This window comes from Diplotaxodon limnothrissa, linkage group LG8 (assembly GCF_057381915.1).
Source record: "Diplotaxodon limnothrissa isolate DT_005_m linkage group LG8, D_limnothrissa_male_GT1.1, whole genome shotgun sequence".
NCBI classification, from domain to species: Eukaryota; Metazoa; Chordata; class Actinopteri; order Cichliformes; family Cichlidae; genus Diplotaxodon; species Diplotaxodon limnothrissa.
In genome coordinates this window covers 20,378,910-20,401,190 of record NC_140603.1, presented here as the reverse complement: position 1 = coordinate 20,401,190, position 22,281 = coordinate 20,378,910, and the positions used below count along the sequence as shown (strand labels likewise).

Sequence of the window (22,281 nt, the reverse complement as noted above, 5' to 3'; positions counted from 1 at the left end):
AAAGGTTGCCAGTTTTTGAAGTAACTCTGGGATAGAAACAGATTATTCCCTGTTTTTTGCTAAGTGATATTACAAAATGTTTTTATGCAAACAGTAGTAGAAACACGTCAGCAAGCCGACTGTGGAAGTTATGGGGTACAGTCTAAACTTAACTAAAATTTTGTTTTTGATCTCTCTTGACTGGCTCAAACATGTTTGTCCTATAGGAGCGACTGTAGCTAGGATTATGCACTCAACTGAGAGGCGTAAGAAAACCATCCAGTCGACTGCAATCTACCCTAACCTTCCTTCTGTGTGAGTATTTGATTAAAGTAAATTGCACGTGTTTTGTTATTGCATAATTTAAATAAGCTGACTTTGTATAATATCCTCTAATTGGCATCAAATTAGAGGTGAGAAGAAAGGTTGATTTCAGGACTTTATTGTAAAGGTAGACACACACCAACACACAAACAGCTCCCTGATTAGTGTCACAGTCCTCAAAGGGAAAGTAAGGTGGATAATTCACTCAGTCACTCAAGCCACAGTGAGGGAAATAAAAATGTATTTAGCATAGCCTTGCAACTTAGAAGCAGCTAGCAGAGGTCCTAAACTCTTCAGTCAGAACATTTAAACATCAGTCAAACTGCTCTTTAGTTGTTTTCTCTAAGAAAACAACTAAAGCACAGCCAGGAGGCTGGCTTCAGTCTTCATAGCATAATTTGTTGGAGTAACCCTTCCACAGGCAGTACTACCAAAATATAAATAAAATGTGCAAATAAAACAAAGGAGGAAGAGCTTAATTAAGGGAAAAATCCTACTGTGCAAAATAACACCTCAGGTTTACATTCTATGTGATCACACTTTAGCAAAGGAACAAGTTTTTGTTTTGAAAACCACTCTTTGTCTTCGTCAAACTCAAAAAAAAAGCTCATGTTCAACAGCGAGTGGAAGGTTTTTCTATAATTATCATTATGGTAAATTGAAAGGAGTAATAGCTGATTAATAAATACATGTGACTGACTACTTATTGTAACCACAATCAAAGGAAGTAGGTGGAAAGGTTTCCATCTCATCAGTGCTTGTGTCCTGGGGGTTCTACTTTGTTTTGGCTTAGTCGTTAGAATATACGTTGCTGACCACACAGGAAGGCAGAAGGTCAGGTTCTGCCGATAATCCTTCCTCTTCTTATGAAGTAGCAGACATTATCCTTATGCCTCCAATTCTAGGCCTAGACCTAGTTTGTGGCCACCAGCATTGATATTCTTCCCATCAACAAGTGCAGAGAGGGTGAGTTTCATGCCTGAAATATTAAGTGAACTTAATGAAACGAGTTCCTTAAGATATAGAAGTGTTTTTATTGGACATTATTAATGAGGTTGTTCTTACCGGGCCGGAGAGTCTGGGTGTACCCAACTCCTACCAAGCTGGCATTATTCACCTTAGCCTGCAGGGAAAAAACCCACATGAAATCATTTAAGCACTGAAAGTTACTGTTAGTCTTTTATTCTGGACTACAAACTAGACTTTATAATATCTTTAAAATGTAAGAAAATGTGAGAATATCTTACTGATATGGAGGCACTGGAGTCTAACTGGTATTTAGCAGCGATTCCAAAGGAAGTGCTGTTGTTGCCCGCTGTCCAGGCAAGATTCACAGCGGTCTCCAGGTCATCATTGACCTTCTGATAAATAGAGCCACCAAACTCTGAACCATCATTTCTGAGGGAAATGGGGGGAAACAAATACACATTACACCTTGACTCACGGATCAATAAATTATATTAGAAATCATTAAAATATTGTCTTCAAAAAACATACACATTGGTGTGGAGCTGGAAGTCCCCAGTTTTGTAACCGACAGCAAAGTTGCTCTTGGTCATCTTGGATTTAGCCGTGTCAAAGGTCATCTGGTAACCTGCCAACCATCCCTCATATCCGGCCACTGCTGCTCCATGAATAGTAGGACCAGCAAAGTCTAAATCTACGTCAACACCGGCATTAAGGTACTCCCTTTTATAAGCCGTTTTAACCTTGCCACTCTTCTTGCTGTGAAATTAAAATGAACATTTTACATAAGACTACTGAGTTAGTAACAGGCTGCCAATCACGAATTTCCAATCAGTAAATAACCTACCCAGTATTAGGTGAAAACGTTGTCTCAAATGTAAGTTTCAGGCCTTTGGTGATCTAAAAAACAAAAATTAATTTACTTTCCAATTTCATATTTGGAATGGTCAACACTATAGCCAAGATATAAATTACCTGATCTTCAACACAAATTTCTGTCCCGAGAGTGTTTTCCGTGGTCCACTTCTCCGTGAACATCAGCCCATATTCAGCCCATTTGTACTTGGTTTCAAGGGTTCCAGTGACCTTGCTGGTATCGACATTGGATGAGCCTGATGTTTTAAATTCCTGAAACAAATAAATGAGGGAAAACGATACTGGTTAGAAAAGTCTGTTATCTGTCATACATACAAATGTTAATAAGTCTGATGTGTATTTTAGTGTATGGTACCACTTGTGCATTGTGCAAATTACTCTTGTATAGTACTTTAACCTTTTTTTTTAAATGTACCTTAGTTTTCTTATTTTTCTGATTTTACTGTTTTCTAAATATAAACCAGTTCACTTTTTCTGACCCTTGTGCTGCTGTCAGAAGTTCACTTCTATCTATTTCAGACTGTCTTTATATATTTTCTAGATTTTACACCAAACATAATAACAGGAGTCAAAACAATTATCCGTTTAATTTATATCTCAGAATTTAAATAAACAGTTAAAACAAAGTTGACTGATTTTTCTTTCACTGTGACAATAAATAACAATTTATAATTAACTGTGATCTTCATTTCACAATTACAAACAAGCACAATCTGATTAAAGTAATAACTCACAAAACAGTTGTACTTCACGATTCTCCTGAAAACACTGAGTATTAACGCACAACACAGCTTTTGTTTTCTTTTTTAAATTGTGTGTTTGGAGTTACAATCTTGTTGGTACATAGATTTTTATTTTTTTTATTTTTTTTTTTTGGGGGGGGGGCGCAGTTGTGCATCGTTTTCCAGTTACACTTCTATAGCAATATAACAATCCTTCTACAGGTCCTGCGAAAGCTGGTGTGTTTTGCAGCAACTAATTCTTCCAGAGAAGAGCAGATTTCCTTTTGTCATCCTCCTTAATGGGAGCACCTGACTCCAAGAAGGTTTTAGAGAAGTCACTAATACAAAGCTTTATATACTTTTTCAAACCTGCACTGCATGCTTAGTGTGTTCACTAAATACATATTTGTGTGCTTAGTTTAGTTAGATTGAATTTATCGTTAAGTTTGACTTGGATCAGTAATTGCAGTAATCGTGGATTAACAAGCTTTTTTTCCTCTTCTTGGATTAGCCAAAGAAAACAAATAAACCGATGGCCACAAGTTTTCTTGCAATTTTATCCATAATGTAGCGCTGGGGGAGCAAACCAGATGTCGTGAGGTTATGCCTGATGTGACGTTTTCAAAGGTGCAACAAAATCAACCTTTTTTTAATGTCTTTAAATGATTAGACTGTAAAGACCACAATGAAGCATCTTAAGTGAAAATCTGTTATATACAGAGATGGGCAGTAACGCGTTACTTGCAACGTGTTACTGTAATCCGATTACTTTTTTCAAGTAACGAGTAAAGTAAGGGATTACTATTGCAAAAATGGTAATTAGATTACTGTTACTTTCCTGTAGGAATGCTGCGTTACTAAAACCGTGATTTTTTTGCGAGAATGTCTCATGACAGTGACGTAAGCGAGGGCGACGTCCGTGACAACATCTGTGTGCAGATCAACAATGGATAATATATCGAGTACGGGAGAGAGTATGAGCGTGCAGCGTTTAAAGCGTGGAAGTACTGACCTTATTTTGAGTTTGATTCCATAAAAAGTGACAAAAACATTAGCGTCGGTTATGCGTGGGAAGAAAACTTCTTTTTACAGCGGAAAAAAAAACCCTAAACTTCCAAGCAAGCACCGAGTAGCTACGACGTAATGGGAAACTCACAGAGAAACTCGCGGATTCTTCAACTGACCGCTGCGGCACACCTGCACCAGGGTAAACCTCCGCCTACCCCACTCCTGCTTTACAGGTGAAAATAGAGCAACAGGACCGCTAGTCTTTGATTTTATTTATTTTCTGCTGTGTTTCACTTGCATCTATTTGAAAGACTGAGTGTAAACACAAAGAAAATATTTTATTTTATGTGCTGGAATGTGCAGAAAATAGGTTTAAATGTAAAACAAATTTCTTCCAGTCAGAGAATGTTGCATATAATTTAATTTTTGCTTGATGCATAAAGTTAAAAGATTAAAACTAACAAAACAAGTTTTAAAAAGAGACTTTTCCATTTGATTACATTTTGTATGATGGATTATGCAGGAAAAAGTAGAATTGGGCTGAAAGATCTATCGCTTTATCACCTACTCAGGTTGTAAATCGTGTTTTTAAAAAGTAACTAAGTAAGTAAGTAATTACTTTTGACAATAAGTAATCAGTAAAGTAATGGGATTACTTTTTTGGGTAAGTAATCAGTAATTAGTTACTGATTACTTTTTTCAAGTAACTTGACCAACACTGGTTATATAACCATATGAAACCAAAAAAAAAAAAAATCTCAAAAATAAACTCACAACTAACTTACTTTTAAAGGACAAACAACACAAGACATAACTTCCTATGAAACATTGACAATTTGTAACACTACTTTACAAAGTTCCATTACTAAACAATATACTCAGTAACACAAACTGTTAGGACCACACAGCACCAGGAAACCGGGCGAGGCAAAGAAAACACATTAACAGGTGTTTTTACATGGAGACAGAATTATTTTACCACCAAACTTGTTAAGACTAACTCCAAACGGAGTTCAAAGCTACATTTTATGGCTTTGCTGTGGAAACATCAACACAAACAAGCCAGATGCTGACTTTATATGGTAACACAAATTGGCATTACAGTTTACTTCATTTCCCTCTTGTTAGCAGAACAGTGGAGCATTTATTTTATTTATGATTTATCTATTTTTATGAGGCTATTAAAATCTCGTACTCCCCAGGCAGAAGAATGAGCCACTGCCAAAATACAGAAAGGCCCATCTATGCAAATAATAATAAAAAATACAATGTTATGGAGCAAGAGTATGAAACATGCAAGAGTATGCAAGAAAAAAAGTGCCTTGATACAAATGTTTGGTCATGCTGCTCAGCACTAACATGGAATCACATATTTGATAAAATGAAAGAAATGTTTGTTTGTCATTTAGGATCTGCAGGCCCTTTACCCTCTAACCTATGTGTTGATATTTCATATCTATGATAACAATATTAGTATACATTAGCTACATTTCAACATTGGATGTTATATTTACAGTTAAACTCACCACTCCACTTGAAGACTTAGTCTTCACATCAAGCTTGACGAGCCCAAAGCCTGCAAAGACAATGACAGTGAGATACTACTTCCTGTGCTTGGAAAAGGCATTTCCAGCCGCAGACCTGACCTCTTCAGGTCAGCAAATACACACTTATAAAGGTGCCTTTTATCTTTCTTCCAGTTACCATATCCCTTATTGAAGATGTCCTTTGCTGATTTGCCCAGGTCTGCATATGCTGGAGGGACTGCCATTCTGCCTATACACACAAGAGAAAAGTGAATGTAAATGGTGACACAGGAGTATAAAAAGCAGCTTGCTTTTAAACGTTAGTTAATAAAAGAATTAAAACCAAGCATATGTATAGACATGGGCAAAATGTGCGTCTGTAAAGTGTGATAGCTGTGGCTGTCAAATGGAGAGGAAAGTTACAAATTTTACAACTGGAAATATTTTTAAATTCTTGTTCTACTGTCAACTGCTTTAAACTCAGTGATGGTGAAACATTATACAGTGAATGCATTAAGCAACCAAAAAAAACTAAGAGAGAAGTAGTAAAATCCCAGCTATTATAACCTTGACTACAATTAATGTTTCTGTCAAGTATTTGTAATTCAGATTTTATTTTAATATTTATTTGTTTAACTGCTGTCACTAGCTATATATAAAGACACGAGTTCAGGTGTCTTTCACCTTATTCTCAAGGTTAGACCGACGTTTTCAAGTAATCAGAGCATGGAGGTTATTGGTTAAGAAGGAAAAACGCTATAACAGATTGCATACAAAAGAGGTTTAAATAGTATGGAAAAAACTAAGTGAGCATCTGGGTCATGGATTCAATAAGTGAACTGAGCTTTACTTTGAAGACGTTATCAAAATTAAAGAGTGTTAGTTGAATATACATTTATTTTCCATGCAAATACTTGCAACCACAGCACTGAGTGTAGTAAGGGCATAAAATTACATACAGTCTATGGGTAGGGGGCGTTTTCTAGCTAGCAAATAGAATGTCTGACAGCAGTACCCCTGCACTACAACAAATAAAACACGGATAACGTGTGTAAATACTCAGCCTATTACTTACCGAGAGTTTCTTCTCTTTATTATATACCCACTAACTTGACAGATAAGAAAAGCTGCGGAATGAGCGAGTACAGCCGGTGTAGGACGATATGGAGGAGACACCGCAGCAAACAACCTGCTGACCTCGGCTCAGCAGGACCCGAAAATATAGCTGTGCGTTTTGTGCCCGACTGAAATAGGAATCGTGTAGTAATTGTTTAAATCATATGGATATTAATTTATACATAAATTATATTTTACAACAGGAAACTGAATTTTGAAAAAGCGACTTTCACGTTAATAATGCGAGAGGTCTTCCAGGCAAATGGAAGACCTCTAAATCACTATGGCAACCTATATACGACTGAAAGTTACGGGCTTATGCATACAGAGCTGTACAGAAATCAGCTATAGTGCTACATTGGTGCCGCTCACCAAATCTAACGTATCATTCACAGGTTTTACATAAGCAGGAGGAAAAGCCTTTGATGACAGGATACACTCGTGGATCACTTTATTAGGTACACTTTACCTGCTCGTTAAGACAATCTTGTAGCAGGCCCTAGCATGACAGAAGAGAGTCTTTAACGGGGCATTCGCTTATTTTCTTCATCAGGAGACGTACGGTAGTTCTGAGGAACTTCTGAACATTTTTGGACATCGTTTGAACGCAGTGAAAGCTACAAAATAAAATATATAGTCCTTTTGTTGTGTCACAACATGGCACAGTCTGTGACTAGGGTTGCCAACCGTCCCTTAAAATACGGAATCGTCCCGTATTTAGAAAAAAAAGTACACGTCCCGTATTGAGCTAATAAGGGACGCACTTTGTCCCGTAATACAGTGAGAATCAAAAGTAGTCTATAAATGTTTATGGAATTAACACTTTGTTTGAAAACATAATTCCCAGCCCCTCTCCTGCTTTGTGACCAATGAGCTGACAGCACACTTATGACAATTCGAGTATGACAATTCAGATTACCGCTCATCTCATTGGTCGAGGAAAGGTCGCTTGCGGAGAAAATACTGGAAGACAACAGATGACCACAACAAGAAGCATGGCCAACAGGGAAACAAACGCCGACACTGCGGTGCAAGTCTCGGACGACAGTACACTTAAAGCTGGGCAAACACTGTGCGATTTTTTTCAGTCGCGATATTCAGCTCCTGCTCAAACTGCACGATTGACTCGCAGGGGTTAGAAGTTCATAGGTCACGATGCAGGTCTCACACTATACCGCCCGATGCTCTGATGCGACCTGAGAGCTCACCCTGTGCGTCCATAAAATGAAGGTTATAACAGAAAATCTGTCGCTCTCTCTCTCTGTCTTTCACTCACACAGACACACCACCACCATCAACTTTGCTAAATTGCTAATGAAAAACATTGATCAGGCAGCTGTGATTGAGCAGCAGTGTAAATCCAACTATTTTCACGGTTGTTGTGGTCGTGATAATTTTGTGATGCCACATCGAAAAGGCTCGGATGAGCTTTCCAAAGTTCTACAAGTTGTGCCTCCATCGCTTGTGTCCAGATCACACGCTGCACTGCCGCGCTGCGCCGTCTTTTTCACCGACGTTTACGTGTTTGCGCGTGAGCAGTGTGAGCGGCTGTGGTGAGATCCTCACGAGCGATTGATGATCGGGAGCTGGTCGTGAGGTGTTAATCACTTCTCGTTACCCCACGTATACTACACGACGCACGATGAAGGCCAAAATCGGTCCGATCACCAAAACGGTCGCACGACTCAAAAATCGTCTCAAAATGGGCCAAAAATCGCACAGTGTGAGCCCAGCATTAGAGCAGCAATGTTTGTTCCCCTCAGAGAAAGGGAAGAATGGGAAAAGGAAAACACCTGGCTGGAAAAAGTTAATATGGGCATGTGCAGTGAATATCAGCGCTATGTGGCCAGAAGTGTGATAATATAATTTATTTTGTGTAATAAACAACTGCAAGGATAGATGATTACAACAAATAGATGACTAATACATAAAAGTAATACATAGATGAATAATGATGATGAGTTAAGATGCGTAATCATGGGAACAAGCGGGTTTACAAACAGGAGCAGCTGATTAGCATTAGAAAAGCTGAAATAATACCTCAGCTGAAGCCAATTGTACTAAATGCACTAAATGTGCACTGTTACAAGAATGTTTTTCTTTCTATTATTTTCTATTATTTTAAGTTAAGCAGGACAAAGTTCTTTTAAAGAAAGATTTACTTATATTCTCAAAAGTTAAGCATGACAGGCTTCTGTTTAAGAAAGAGACCTGTTTTACTGTGTTAATGTTGTCATTTTGAGCTAAAAATAAATGGCTAAATGATCACTTGTTTCACATGTGTTCATATCACAAAGAATAGAATATGCATCTACTTAAATCAACTTCAAGTCAAATGGTTAAAAAAAATAATTTTACACACAAAAAAAGAGCTAGAAAATTCACCACACTGGGAAGGGTGAAGACAACTGGGTTGCCCGGCCCTGGCCACGAGGTGTCCCTTATTTATTTTTCAGGGAGTTGGCAATAGTGATGTGCGATACCACTGATTTCCTTTCCGATCCGATACCAAGTAATATTCAGGGTGGTATCGACGATACTGATCCGATACCGATACTTTGTACAAAAACGTATTTTATTTATTGTATCTCAAATTATAGCATTATAATGATTACAGGGCATCAGATTACTTGTTCTTATCACTTAATAATGCAGGGTTCATCATATAGAAACATGATATACAAGTCACTTTGATAACTTAAAAATGTTATTGTTTGGCTTTTTCAGTGTTTTATTTGTTCGTGAGTAAATCGGTTTGGCTGAGATTAAAGTTATTAGATTAGATTAAATTTAACTTTATTAATCCCTCAGGAGGGTTCCTCCAGGGTTTTCACACAGCTGAATAAACGTCAAACAGAAAATGATTAAAGAGAAGTGTGAGACGGTCGAGAGTTTACGTCAGCGCCCGGTTGTATTCACCCTCCACCGAGGGAGCTCGTGACGTACAACCCGGCTTTCTTTAGACCGCGAAGGCCAGGTGCTCAAGTGGAAGCAGCCTCTGAATTTGGACACCCCCGCTGTTTCCGGGCCGGCCAATAATAAAGGTGATTTAACGTATTTTATCCGATAAATAAACCCTGTAAAATGTATTTATCACCCCCCCCCAACAGACCTTTTGAATGTCTCCCTAGTAGGCTACGGCCACAACACCTCACTCTTGGAGCACTTTTTTACCACATGTATCGCAAACCACGTCTCAGCTGTTAGTGGAGGTAAAATACGTCCGCACAATTACGCTCAGCCATTGTTGTGAGTGCGCACGCCAAGGCGCTGCGAGACATTTATACAGCCGTATTTCGCACATGACTATGAAAGGCGGAAGAGGAAGTAGTTCCTTTGAATGTAGACAATCCGAATGTTATAGTTTCTTTCCACTGTGTTCCTGTTAATGATAAACTACAAATTTACTCTAAATTACTAAAATATCGATATTTTAATGTGAGAATCGATTCTAGAACATAAATGATTGGTATCGGAGGAATCGATATTTCAGGATCGATCCGCACATCACTAGTTGGCAACCCTATCTGTGACTTCAAGCACCAAAGGAGTGCAAATAAAGTGAGAAAAATCCGAAAATAAGTGCTCAAGAGTTATACATTAAGTCATTAATGAATATAAAGTAAAGTATTTAAATACACTTGTATCTAAGTGCTGCACAATGTCATCTCATCGCAAACCTCGATCCGCTTGCAAAGCGTGCAAACACCTGCGAGCGTTAAACATTCGTCTCTTTTTCATGCTAGCTTGAGAAACACGTGTCTGAGCTAAAATTAGCACATAGATGCTAGCAGCATAAGTATAGAAAGAGAAAGATGCGAACATTATAATGTACCTTACACTACAAACATACAGAGAACACTGAAGTTTAATCTTTGTAACTTACACAAAATTGTTTTGTTGAGAGCGCCAGATTTCTCCATACTGTTTAAGGGTTACAAACCTCTCACCGAGTCTGCTATTCATGCTACTGCGAAAACTACAGTGCCAGTAATTTAAGAAAAAGAAAATTTTTTGTACTTATCTAATTCGCACATTAATTGCAAGCAAACAGAGTATTCAGAAATTCCTAAGAAAGTCTACTGGGATTTTCCCAAATAACCATATACAGTTTAAAGAGACTGATCGGAAAAAGAAAAGCTGTCCAGTGACTGACAGTTCTCTGGGTGAAAATGCTTTGTTGATGACAAAGTGCAGGAGAAAGGCCATACCGATTTAAGCTTCCCGAAGGGACTCAAATAACCACTTGTTACAACCCAAGAATGAAGAAAAACATCTCTAAGCCCACAGGTACTGAGGCTTGAAGCAGATGGGCCACAGCAGCAAAAGACCACACTCCCTTGTACAACCCATTATGCTAATCTGAGGACTGGTGAGCAGCGACTGGTAGTACAGCTTTGCCAGTATAACTTTGAAGCGTGTTGCAAAGCCGGACAGGACAACACTAATGGGGATGGCTCCAAGATTCCATACCAGGAAGAACCTATAAGGGGAGGACACAGATGAGGACATTTTTTCCATGTGCTGAACTTCACATATCAGCACTTGATGAAAGGCGACTTTACCAGCTATTTGATCACCTTAGGCTTTATCAGCGTGTGGTATACACACAAAGACTCCATGATGGGGAAGAGATTCAGCAGCTCATTGTCCTAGAACCCTTGCAACATAAGGTATGCAAGAGCCAACATGAAGATGGGGGCATTTCAGTGCAAAGAGCACCCTCAGTCTGTTGAGGAGGACTGGCTCGGCAGTGCAAGCGGTGCACACTGGTTAAAGGTATCCAGTACCTAGTGACATTCAGCAATATTACAACACCACTTGAGGTCCTTGCAGTGGACTATGTGGTGATGGTGAGCCGGATGAACAGGTAGAGACTGCTGAGGCCTCTGAAGCAAGTGATGAGGCTCAAAGCAGCTCTGTGAATAGCCCAGTATCTTTCCCATTGACTTCCACAGAGACATAAAGATATGGTTTCTCCCTTCTTTTTGTTGGACTTTTAACCTGATATTTAATTGGACATTTCAGCTGCTGTGGTTATAACTCTAATGGACTAGGACACATTAAGAAAAAGACTGCGTGTGGGACCATATTCAAGGACTTTTGTTACTCACTACTGATTACAGACTTTAGGAGCATGTTTTTATCAGCATTGTGGGTCTTGTTATATTCGTGACACAGTATTAATCATTCCAGGGCGAGTGAATAAATACCATCTGAAGGCTGTTGGGGTTTAAAGGGGGTTATTTGGTTTTATCCCTGTTCAGTAAGCGCTCAGCATATGCTTTGTTTTTTGCGGGTCTGGGCCCTTCTCGGAGTTTCTTGAATGTTTTTTGTAATTTGCCACTTTGTCATTTGGAGCCCATGGTGGCTCACGGGCCACTGAGTTTTATCTTTACAAATTAAAATGTTGACTGTAACATGACTGTATTGAAAACGATGTTGAACCCAAGTTGCCCTGGAGTAAGGGCACCCTGCCAATCAAGCTTGGTGTAGGAAATTAGAGGAAAATTGTGTTAGGCTAGATTCCTGTCTGTGGGCGCAGTATACTTCAGGTTGCCACCATGTCAACACAAGTCGCTCTTTAATACCTAAAGCAGTGGCCTGTAACAATAAAATACACATTTAACTCAGCCTGTCAATTTTCCAAATGATTGCTCTTAAGCTCTGGCAACAGCGCGCATTCCCCAGGTGGTCGTACAGCAAGTGGGGCAAAATAAATAGATAAATAAAAAAGGAAAGGAAACTCCTGTTTCAGCTCTTTATTGATGGAAATGACTGTTGGGACAAGAAGTTTAATGGCTCTACAGTAGCACATAAACACATCCTACTTCTTCAGTGAAGGGATGTGTTAAGACTGTTAACTCCACTCAGAGTCATGTTTCTAACATGCTGCAATGACGATGATCTTTTACGATTCTCTCAATGAAATGTACAGGACAAGCTGGAATATGTAAATTAAATAACACGTGTTTCCAACGAATACAGAGTTTGAAGCAACTGTAAACATAATTCTCTATGTGCACATTGCTGCAACCTTGTACACAGAATATAAAAATACCTATTGACATTTATAAAATGGAATAAATTAATCTAAACAAATACAAATCTCAGCATCTGTTTACTACATATTAACATCAAAGAATTAATATCAAGAAAAGGTTGTTGCACTTGGTCTAAGTCTAGTAGTTTACACTGAATGTGGACTTCTTAAAAAACCTATACATATATTCAACAGTAAACATGAGCAGTTTGGAATAATTCTTCACAGAGAAATGTATCACAGTAACACTCCAGGTAATTGGCAAATGGAACTATGTTTAAGACAGCTGGATAAAACTTTATTCTAACTTTTTTGGCTGATAATGTCATTTCCTTAAATGCATATTTTCTAGGAAATAGCAGGCGATGTCATGAGTAAAGACACAAGATTCGGTGTATGTCGTTTATCTGAAAAGGAGCCATGAATTTCTGTTTCAGTCTTTAGTAATGCTGTCAAAATGTCAGCGTGTTATAAAGGAATGCAGAAAATTGAACAAACATGATGACAAATTATGTTTTTCTATATAACATAATATGAATCTATACATATTGCTTTAACAGTGGTCCATACAGATACATACATACATCGTTTTTTAAAACTCAAATGTGGGATATGAGGAAAAACTCAAGAATCCAGATCCAGATATCTTAATTGCACAGTTTCCTGTAAAGGTTTAGATGCATTTTTAAATGAGAATTTATTTCATAATTTTCTTGCTATCCAAACAGTCTGTAACAGATGTCATTGTATTGTAAAATCAAACTGGGATGGGGCCTTTTAGAAACTCTGCAGGTTTTTTTGTTTAAAAAAAGACAATAAAAGCAGGTTAGGAGCTAAATCCTAAAATGTAAAAGGATATGGCTCTGTGTATTCCATCAGGCTTTGTGCGGCTCATATTAGGCGTCTTTTTCGCACACCGCCTCAGTTGGCAACTTGACAAAGCAGACGAAAGAACACTGTCTGTGTCTAACAGTACTGCTGCAGGCTGCTTATTATCCGATCAGCCTCTTTAGCACAGCAGGTCTAGAAAAAGGCCAGCAGTACTCGTTGGGGACCGGCCCGTTGACATTGCACTCAAAGAAGGAGAACATGGGGAACCAGATGCGAGCTCTCCGGCTCTGCTGGTAGGCCCGAGTGTTAGCTAGGGTGTGGTAGTACAGGAAGAGTCTGGTAGTGATGTAGAAGGCTATGAACACGTCAATGGAGTAGTGTTCATGCGCAGCCAGGATGAAGAAGATGCCGAAGAGGTTGAGCACCCAGGACAAAGTGTGGATAAAATTCCAACTTCTTGGAGTGTCTGTGTAAATCAAAGACGGAAGAGCGTTACTGAGTACTTTATGTGATTCCATTCTAAAATGTGGCACATTGTTAAGTCTGTTAAAGTTATTTTCATTCACATATTTAATGTAAAAATATTTTTTCTGCTTGTGGCTCATCTCAGGCACAAAGCTCTCAGCCACTCCTACCTGCTATTCAAGCTTTTTGTTTAAATCAGAAAGAAAGAAGGGTGGCTCTACAGGAGGAGGAGCTGAAATGGCTTGCTACAGACACTGGAACTGAGGATGAATCATACAAAGTTTCTCTAGCAGAATCAAAGACTAAAAATATTTCAATGGAAACAACTATAATAGGTTTATTATTAATTTTCAAGAAATACTTGCAGTACCAGTAGCGGACACTGGGTGGCAACATAGGGACACCTTCTCCAAATATGGCTAATCTATGTCTGCTTTATCATTTACTACCACTATAGGGTTTATTGTACTGTGTACATAATAATAGTGCTCTTTAGACTTGGATTGAAATTAATAAAGCAACAATAATTTTTTTTAAATCAAGTTTTAATTATATAGGACCAATTCACCCGCCCTATGCATTCCTTGAACATATATGCACATTTAAGGTCATATCATGGTAAACCTGACTCCCAAGTTTCCACACAGTGTTACTGTTGGCCAAGGTACTGCCACCCAGAGCAAGCATCTAATATGACAGCATGTTTAACAGGATTTATAGAAGGTAAGGGCCAAGTTCAATAACCTCAGTTTTATCTGAATTTAGAAGCAAGAAATTTGAGGTCACCCAGGTCTTTATGTCTGTAAGACATTCCTTAAGTTTAACTAAGTGGTGTGTCATATCTGGCTTTGTGGATAAATAAAGCTGGGCATCAACTGCACAGCAACAAAAATGTATGTTATGCTTCGAATGATACTGCCTAAGGGAAGCATGTATAATGTAAATAGAATTGGCCCCAGCACAAAGCCCTGTGGAACTCCATAATTTACCTTATTGCGTGAAGAAGATTCCCCATTTTACATGAACAAATTGGTGTCTATTAGGTAGATATGAGTCCAACCACTGCAATGCAGCATTTTTAATTCCTCTAGCATGGTGTAATCGCTGTAATAAAATATTGCTGTCGGTAGTATCGAAAACTGCACTGACATTTAGCAGGATAAGCACAGAAATAAGTTCACTGTCAGAAGCCATAAGATGATCATTTGTGACCTTCATTTATGCCTTATTGTGTACTGTGATGAGTTCTGACACCTGACTGAAACTCTTCAAATAAATTAGATCAGTTAGCTGTTGGCTAATGGACTAATATGGTTTGGAATCCATTAACCTGGAAACATACAAATTCTCTCACATGTGTTAGTTAATGTCTAAAATGTTTATTTACTTACAAAATGAGGGGTTTTAGGGATTAGTTTTGAAATCATTGATCATTTTCCAATTATAATTCCAACTTATTCCAAGGCCTTTTCAACTCATCTTAGCACAAGTGTGTTTTCCTCCTCACAGAAAACAGAAACAGAAGCTACTCACATTCTGTGACAAAGAAGTTGAGCATGGTAAGGACCACAGTGTGGCCACTGAACATGTAGTCGCCACATGTGTGAACCCCTGTCAGTGTCATCCCAAAACCGCTCCAGATGGCCACAGCTCGCTGTAGTTTGGCCCACATGTCGCCGTACATCTAGAAGGAAACAGGCAATACTCTAATCTTGCAAAGAGATCTGATACATGAGAAAAAGAGAAAAAAGATGCGTTACCTTTCCTGAACACTGCAGGTGCTGTCCTGGAACAGACAGGGAAGTGACAAACATGGTGATACAGCGCAGCATGAACACCGTCCCCATGAGGCTGCACATCCGCCGCAAGAGAATGGACCTAGAAGTAGTGAAATGTGAGTTTCCTGTGCTACTGACAGGCTCCTGGGATCGTTCAGAGCACCTACTGACCTGTGTTTATGGAGCAGCAGAACCAGCATCCAGATGTTACAGAGGATCACTCCACATGCCTCGGCCATGGCGAATGCCCAGGGTATTCTAGGCACACTGCGGAAAAGGACAACATCAGTGCTGAAATAACAGATTGAAAGTGAGCATTTATAGCTGATGTTGCTTAACATCTTACAACAAACATGACAGAAAAATTAGTTTGGTGTTTTGGTATATTAGTTTTAATAAATCATTTCAATGCATATAGATGTTATCTCCCAAGATATCTCTTTTGGAGATAATTAACTAGCCTGAATAATTTGCCTCAGTGTCTTGCCAAACACACACTGGAAATTCCTTGAAATAATCTCTCCTGGTAAGTTTTCATTTCATGAAAAGCCCAAAGCTGGTCATAAACAAAAGTAGGTCACCTTATAAACAATCCTCGAAGGTCTTTTTGAACCTCAGCGAGCACATCAGGAGTATATGAGGACAATAATAGAAACACGCCATAAGGAATTAGGGCAGTTATAATGTCAGCGATTTGGTGTGATACTCAAACATCATCGTTTGTAATATTTCAGAGGTGATTAACGTTTTGGTTGTAAGAAAATTTAAGAAAGCTCTTGTGAGCGATCACACCCACCTGTCTAGAAAAATATCTGGGAGCGGAGGGTATGTGCGCATGTCAGGGACCCTCTCGTGCACAATGACCATGACGAAGGATGTAAACCCAAACACGAACACCACATAGACAGAGCTAAGCACTGTCTTCCAGTACTCGGGATCGAGGCGCCGCATCTGCTGCTTGTACTTTCCATTAGTGTACTGGTGATACTCCTCTCCCACTGGTGCTGTGTCAGTGCTGTCGCAGTCTCTCCCCGGGTCTCCGTTACACAACCAGTCCAAACTGCCTCCGGAACCGGTGGGAGAGTGGCCATCATAGGGAAGACCCAGCTCCTCCAATAAATCAATGTTCTGTTTCTGAAGTTTCCGAATGGAGACCATTAGCCGCTTGATGTCCCCCAGCACCTTGAGCTCCAGTGGCGGCGAGCGGAGGTCGTACTCACTGAGGGCAAGCAGACTGGTGCCATCCAGCCGGTGCTTGTTGCACAGCAGGTCCACATAGTCGCAGAAGCCCTCTTCCTTCAACCACTTGGCAACGTGCTTAGGTGTCCAACGACGGACACTCAGCTGGGTCATTTCCTCCTGACACCAAAGGCTAAAAAGAAGAACAGCCACATTTAAGTTCAGCAGTATCAGTTCCTTATTGGCTTCCAAAACACCATGCAAAATAATATTCAGGATTAGTTTAAGGCACAGTTTATTTGCTCTGAATCAGCAGTAGTAACTTTAAAGACACTATGCAAGACTGCTGCGCAGACAGAAAATACATCCATTTTGTGACAAAATTATAGGTGATAAACAAATTTAAGACAAATCCTGAGTTACACAGGAAATCTGGGTAATCACAACTTATGCAGTTATATGACGCAAGTACTGGCAAGGATTTCCTATGGCACAATGGAAACCACACCCTACAATGTAAGTGAAGGAGCAGCTACATGTTATCCCAGGCCAAACAGTCAATTAAATCCTAAGGTATTATTGTCCTAGTCACATTAAAAGACATTATGACTATTTCTAACTTCATTATTAACCGAAATAAACGCTGCCTCAACAGTCTGCTCCTTGGACTGACAAGAAAGCAACACATTTCTGTGTTTTTTGATAAAAAATAATTTAAATAAACAGTCCAGCAACTACAGTCGACCTGCAATAACCCATATATTTAACCCATTTAAATATATCACTGGCTAGCATTTAAATCGGGCTTAGAAGCTCTTTGTATACTCCGAAGTTAACTTATCTCAGTATTTTGTCAGGCAACTATCTGGCCTATTAGTATGTAAAGACAAATACGCCAGAGATAAACGTGAAAGCATCCACATGCACCCCTGCCCACGGGGCTAACTCAGCTTAATACTAAAGACTGCTAGCTCACTGGTGCTAGCTCAATCAATGCGTGTGCTTTGCGGTCACTCACCAGCTCTGAGATGTAACAGAAGATGACACAGAATATATCTCTCCGGCTAACTAACGAAGTGACATCTCACAAGAATCAGAAGAAATCTTATTAGCATTTGCTTTAGTGACACGAGTTTGCTGGACATCATTACGCCCAGGCTTTGCGCTAGCTAGGAGTCCTGTTGACAACACAAGGCGGTAATGTCCAGAATAGCGGCGCACGCTAAAAGAAAACGCGGAACAACAGTGAAACAGTGACACTCTATGGTGAACAGGTGGTACTACACCGTTCTTACGTGTGAAATCGTATGACCAAAAACATTAAATCGAGTTGTAGTTATTTGCTAGGAGACATTAAACCAAAATTAGTTGGGGTGTATTTATATATTTGAGCCAGTTTCTATACATGTGGCCCTCTGTGGATTAGATAATATCCAAAATAGATTCAAACATTTGTCTTCAATTCTCGTTTTTTAATTAATTAAAATGCATGCTGTACAATCATTCCACCGTGAAAAAAGAACACTTTAAAGAAATCATTCAAAACACCAAAGGACAATGACAATAATGAGCATGATGAGTGTAAACTTCTGACCACAACTATATGTATTTTTGCAACTGATAAAATTAGAAATTATGAGTTGACATAAAATGTACTTTAAAAAAAACATTTAGAGATGTACAGCTGGCCTACATTCAGAGTAAGGTAGGTCACTGTTTTAATTTTAGAACAGCAACACCTGTCCTTGTCTGTGGCTGCCAGCGTGGTCTCAGTGAAGGTTTAACAGTTTGAAAATAAATGTTGAGAGAATAAATCATACATAGGGATATGCATGTGGTCAACAATGAACAATCTGCAGGAAAATAGTGCAGCTTCTCCTGCCTCTCCTTCTGTGAAAGACCTTGAGAAGATTTTGTATGGAGGTAAAAGGTTTGGTAATCATGTTGATGAAGTTTGGCCTAACCTGTTCATTGGAGATATGTAAGTCTTTAAAATTGTTCTTGATGGCTTATACAACATAATCAGCCTAGATCAATTACCAGTTAGAAAGACTGATTGCTTTTTTCTTTGTAGGTCAGTGGCTAATGATCGCTACAGTCTGTGGAAGCTGGGAATCACCCATGTTGTGAATGCAGCTCATGGGAAGACGCACTGTCAGGGGAGTCACTACTTCTATGGATCCACCGTGGATTATTATGGAGTGCCTGCAGATGACTCACCGTCTTTTGACCTCTCTCGATATTTCTTTCCCTCTGCTGAGTATATTCATAACGCACTTGACACGACAAGTGGTAAATACCCATCATGTTTAATGTCAGCCTCCGCCGACCTCTCACTCGTCTCATCCCTTATCGACCACATGCTTTATGCTCACCGTGATATTTTTCTTCTCCTTCCTCTCCAGGTCGAGTTCTCGTCCACTGTGCTGTTGGCGTGAGCAGGTCTGCCTCCATCGTCCTGGCCTACCTAATGATCCACCACAATTACACGCTCCTAGATGCAATCAATAAGGTCAAAGAGCGCAGGTGGATCTTCCCAAACAGAGGATTCCTTAAACAGCTTCGTGCTTTGGATATGAAACTGCAAAAGACTTCATGACCGCTTCAAAAAATAAAGATCTTCAAATGCACATAACCTCAAAACAGCTTTTTCTCCAGACAAATGAGAGACTTGATGACTGTGTCAGTTGAAGGAAATGCTGTGCTTTGACTTTAATCAGTTTGTTTCAGGAATGGAATCTAATCAAATGTATTTCCCCCACAACTCTGGCGCTGTGTTTGATGTGAATTATGCGGCATCTCTATATAATATCGACCCGCGTCTTAATAGGAGATCAATGTAATGAACTCTCCTCTGGGCAGAATCAATTTAAGGGACTGAATATGAGATATTGTTTTTATTTAACCTTAGTGTTGCGTTGAAGAAGCTTTTATCCAATGTGCTGCAGGTGAAATTAATCTGCAGTGTGTTTTCATTTTAAACCTATTCATTTTTTTTTGGGGGGGGGGGGGGGGGGGGGGGGGGTTCTTGGTAAGTACAAAAACTTACATAAAACTTTTATTTTGAAACAACATAACCAGTACACCATGGAAGCCTTTTTTTATCAGTATATTAGCAGTTCTCTTGCAGATGTCCTAAATTTTATTTTGTTACCACAATTGTGATTTGGGGTAAAATGTCTCCAAAAATTATTGGATGAATTGAACCGAAATTTGTCCAGACACTGTGATCCCCTCAGGAACTTTTTATTGTTGACTCTCATGAACTAATGTCATCAGGTCAAATCCACAGTTCTTCTCAAGTGGTGCTTCATGACTAAGTACCTGTAAACAACAGATTAACATTATCATCTGTTATCTACAGATGAGACATTCGTGACTGTAGCAATGCTTACATATTGGACCAAGGTGATGAACTTGATCATCATGAGGCTCTTTGATCCTGTCTATACTCTATCTTTGAATGTGTTCTTCATTTAAAGTTGTTGCTTCTGTCTTCAAATCTCCAGCTGATTGTTTTAATCAGTTCCACTAATAATAATACTAATAAATTAAATCATAATCATTATTTGTTGGCACAAATAGAATACTATAAAAGTAAAACATTATATAAGATGGTCATGGTGATTTTTTAATAATATAAAAGTCACTCCTGAATCAAATGGTAAGCCGTCCAAGTGTTTAATTTATATAATATATGTATAGATATATATGTTTCCCGGCAAATTTAGGTTACTCATGTTGGTTTGCTAGCAACATTTTTTAACAGCATTAGCTAACTTCTTCGCTAATGATGTTAAAATGCTAACTGAATGCTCAGTCTGGGCGATACAAGACCTATCTAGACCTGACAATCATCTATAGAAACAACAACAGGTTTTATTTTAGAAAGTGAAACCTTTCAGCTAATAAGGGTAACTTTGCTTTCGGTTACTCATGTTGGTTTGCTAGTAACAATTTTTAACAGCATTAGCTAACTTCTTCGCTAATGATGTTAAAATGCTATACAAGACCTATCTAGACCTGACAATCATCTATAGAAACAACAACAGGTTTTATTTTAGAAAGTGAAACCTTTCAGCTAATAAGGGTAACTTTGCTTTCGGTTACTCATGTTGGTTTGCTAGTAACAGTTTTTAACAGCATTAGCAACTTCTTGGCTTATGCTAACTGAATGTGCAGACAATGTTGATCCTTAACCAACACTGTTATGATAATGTAGAAACAACACCAACATGAGGATTCAGCTAATAAGGATAGCTTCACTTTTATTGCCACTAGAAGGTCAAAGAGCCACTGCACAGACATTATGTTGGTCTGTTGCCACACTCCTGACTTGCTAAGCTAGCTAAGGAATGATAAATAAACAAAAATACTGTTAAGATTAGCAAGTCAAAGTGATGCAAAATGTCAAAGGACAAGACAAAAAAGGAACACTAAATCCTTTGCTAATGGCACATTTTCCTACATGGCATCCCTGTCAAGGGCATATGTGGACACATGATGAAAGGACCCTGGTTAAATGCATCCTGGAAAACCTCACAAGAGATTTTAGCAGATGAATTTCCATTGTTATCACATTAAAAAAAACACACACACATCTTAAAACCAAGTGTTAGCAGGATCAAGGTTTTATTTTCTGGCATTTCCAGCAAGTGGTGGCGGTTTCATTATCTTATTAACGAGACAAAGCACAGCAGCCTTCCCGTGTCTCTTCAGCATGTATCACATTCCTTGCAGCTGATAATGGGGAAATCTGTTCAGAATTTTGCACACCTAACTTTTTTGCACATTAGAAGAAAGAAAAAAAAAATAAAGATTCAACCTTGCCTCCGAGTCTCAGGTATAATGGGCTCCCTCCATCCCCGCTGGTGATGGCTGTGTGCATCAAAACCTAGCAGGCTGGGGAACTTTTTCAGATAACACAGGTCTTTGGAATGTGACAATGTGCTTTGGGTTTCCTCCGACGAAAGTGACTATGCAGCCTGACAGTCTTTTGATTTCAATGGTCTCTTAGCAAGAAGAATCCTCTTCACAGATATCCTGAATCACCAACGGCTCAGAAACATCTCCCTCTACATTACCGCTGTTCTCGAGAACAAAAGCTAATTTTTAGTGTCTGGTAAATTGTCTGGAGCTCATTCTTAAGTGTCTCTTGTAGAGAATAACTATTCTTAAAATGGTTGTAAAAGAGCTTCTCAACCAGAAAGCTCAAAGGGGAACAAACGCACAATCGCACCATGCTTGTCAAACTACTCTTTCTCTAGCATTTATGGATCACATTCTTAAAGTTTCACATACATATTCAGCTGGATTCCCCCCCACATTTTCACACCACTCTAGAGTCTTCAACAAGGAGAAGCAGCACTTTGAATTATCAATCAATAACCGTCTCCAGGTTAAAAATGACCCGGAGACATTTATTGACTGATTCTGCATCCAACATTGGTACTGGTATTCAACAACAC

At 39.0% G+C, this 22,281-nt stretch overlaps 3 protein-coding genes across 3 annotated transcripts; 1 reads left to right on the top strand and 2 right to left on the bottom strand.

Moving 5' to 3' along the window:
• Positions 1–153: 153 nt before the first annotated feature.
• LOC146626813 (non-selective voltage-gated ion channel VDAC2-like) lies at positions 154–6,604 on the bottom strand. Its single transcript, XM_085361460.1, has 9 exons — positions 6,477–6,604; positions 5,580–5,651; positions 5,402–5,451; positions 2,245–2,397; positions 2,117–2,169; positions 1,801–2,028; positions 1,551–1,701; positions 1,369–1,426; positions 154–1,282 (listed from the first exon to the last, which is right to left on the bottom strand). The coding sequence occupies exons 2-9, from the start codon at positions 5,644–5,646 to the stop codon at positions 1,191–1,193; spliced, it is 852 nt and encodes a 283-aa protein (XP_085217586.1). The 5' UTR covers positions 5,647–5,651; positions 6,477–6,604; the 3' UTR covers positions 154–1,190.
• Positions 6,605–13,317: 6,713 nt separating this feature from the next.
• On the bottom strand, positions 13,318–17,982 carry samd8b (sterile alpha motif domain containing 8b). The gene is made up of 6 exons (XM_085360812.1): positions 17,832–17,982; positions 16,431–17,006; positions 15,806–15,901; positions 15,617–15,734; positions 15,390–15,540; positions 13,318–13,857 (listed from the first exon to the last, which is right to left on the bottom strand). Exons 2-6 carry the CDS (start codon positions 16,985–16,987, stop codon positions 13,553–13,555), a joined length of 1,227 nt encoding a protein of 408 aa, XP_085216938.1. The 5' UTR covers positions 16,988–17,006; positions 17,832–17,982; the 3' UTR covers positions 13,318–13,552.
• Positions 17,983–18,614: 632 nt separating this feature from the next.
• LOC146626811 (dual specificity protein phosphatase 13A) lies at positions 18,615–19,731 on the top strand. Its single transcript, XM_085361455.1, has 3 exons — positions 18,615–18,794; positions 18,888–19,105; positions 19,219–19,731. Exons 1-3 carry the CDS (start codon positions 18,646–18,648, stop codon positions 19,410–19,412), a joined length of 561 nt encoding a protein of 186 aa, XP_085217581.1. The 5' UTR covers positions 18,615–18,645; the 3' UTR covers positions 19,413–19,731.
• Positions 19,732–22,281: the final 2,550 nt, after the last annotated feature.

Excerpts from the sequence above, each read along its gene's own strand:
- LOC146626813 (XM_085361460.1), bottom strand. The coding sequence starts at position 5,646 with ATGGCAGTCCCTCCAGCATATGCAGACCTGGGCAAATCAGCAAAGGAC. Across the intron at positions 2,398-5,401 it reads CTAAGTCTTCAAGTGGAGTG|GAATTTAAAACATCAGGCTC; the intron begins GTGAGTTTAACT and ends TATTTGTTTCAG. Across the intron at positions 2,170-2,244 it reads AAATTTGTGTTGAAGATCAG|ATCACCAAAGGCCTGAAACT; the intron begins GTAATTTATATC and ends TTTGTTTTTTAG.
- samd8b (XM_085360812.1), bottom strand. The coding sequence starts at position 16,987 with ATGACCCAGCTGAGTGTCCGTCGTTGGACACCTAAGCACGTTGCCAAG. Across the intron at positions 15,902-16,430 it reads CCAGATATTTTTCTAGACAG|TGTGCCTAGAATACCCTGGG; the intron begins GTGGGTGTGATC and ends CCTTTTCCGCAG. Across the intron at positions 13,858-15,389 it reads CAACTTCTTTGTCACAGAAT|ACACTCCAAGAAGTTGGAAT; the intron begins GTGAGTAGCTTC and ends TGATTTACACAG.
- LOC146626811 (XM_085361455.1), top strand. The coding sequence starts at position 18,646 with ATGTGGTCAACAATGAACAATCTGCAGGAAAATAGTGCAGCTTCTCCT. Across the intron at positions 18,795-18,887 it reads AACCTGTTCATTGGAGATAT|GTCAGTGGCTAATGATCGCT; the intron begins GTAAGTCTTTAA and ends TTTTCTTTGTAG. Across the intron at positions 19,106-19,218 it reads CGCACTTGACACGACAAGTG|GTCGAGTTCTCGTCCACTGT; the intron begins GTAAATACCCAT and ends CTTCCTCTCCAG.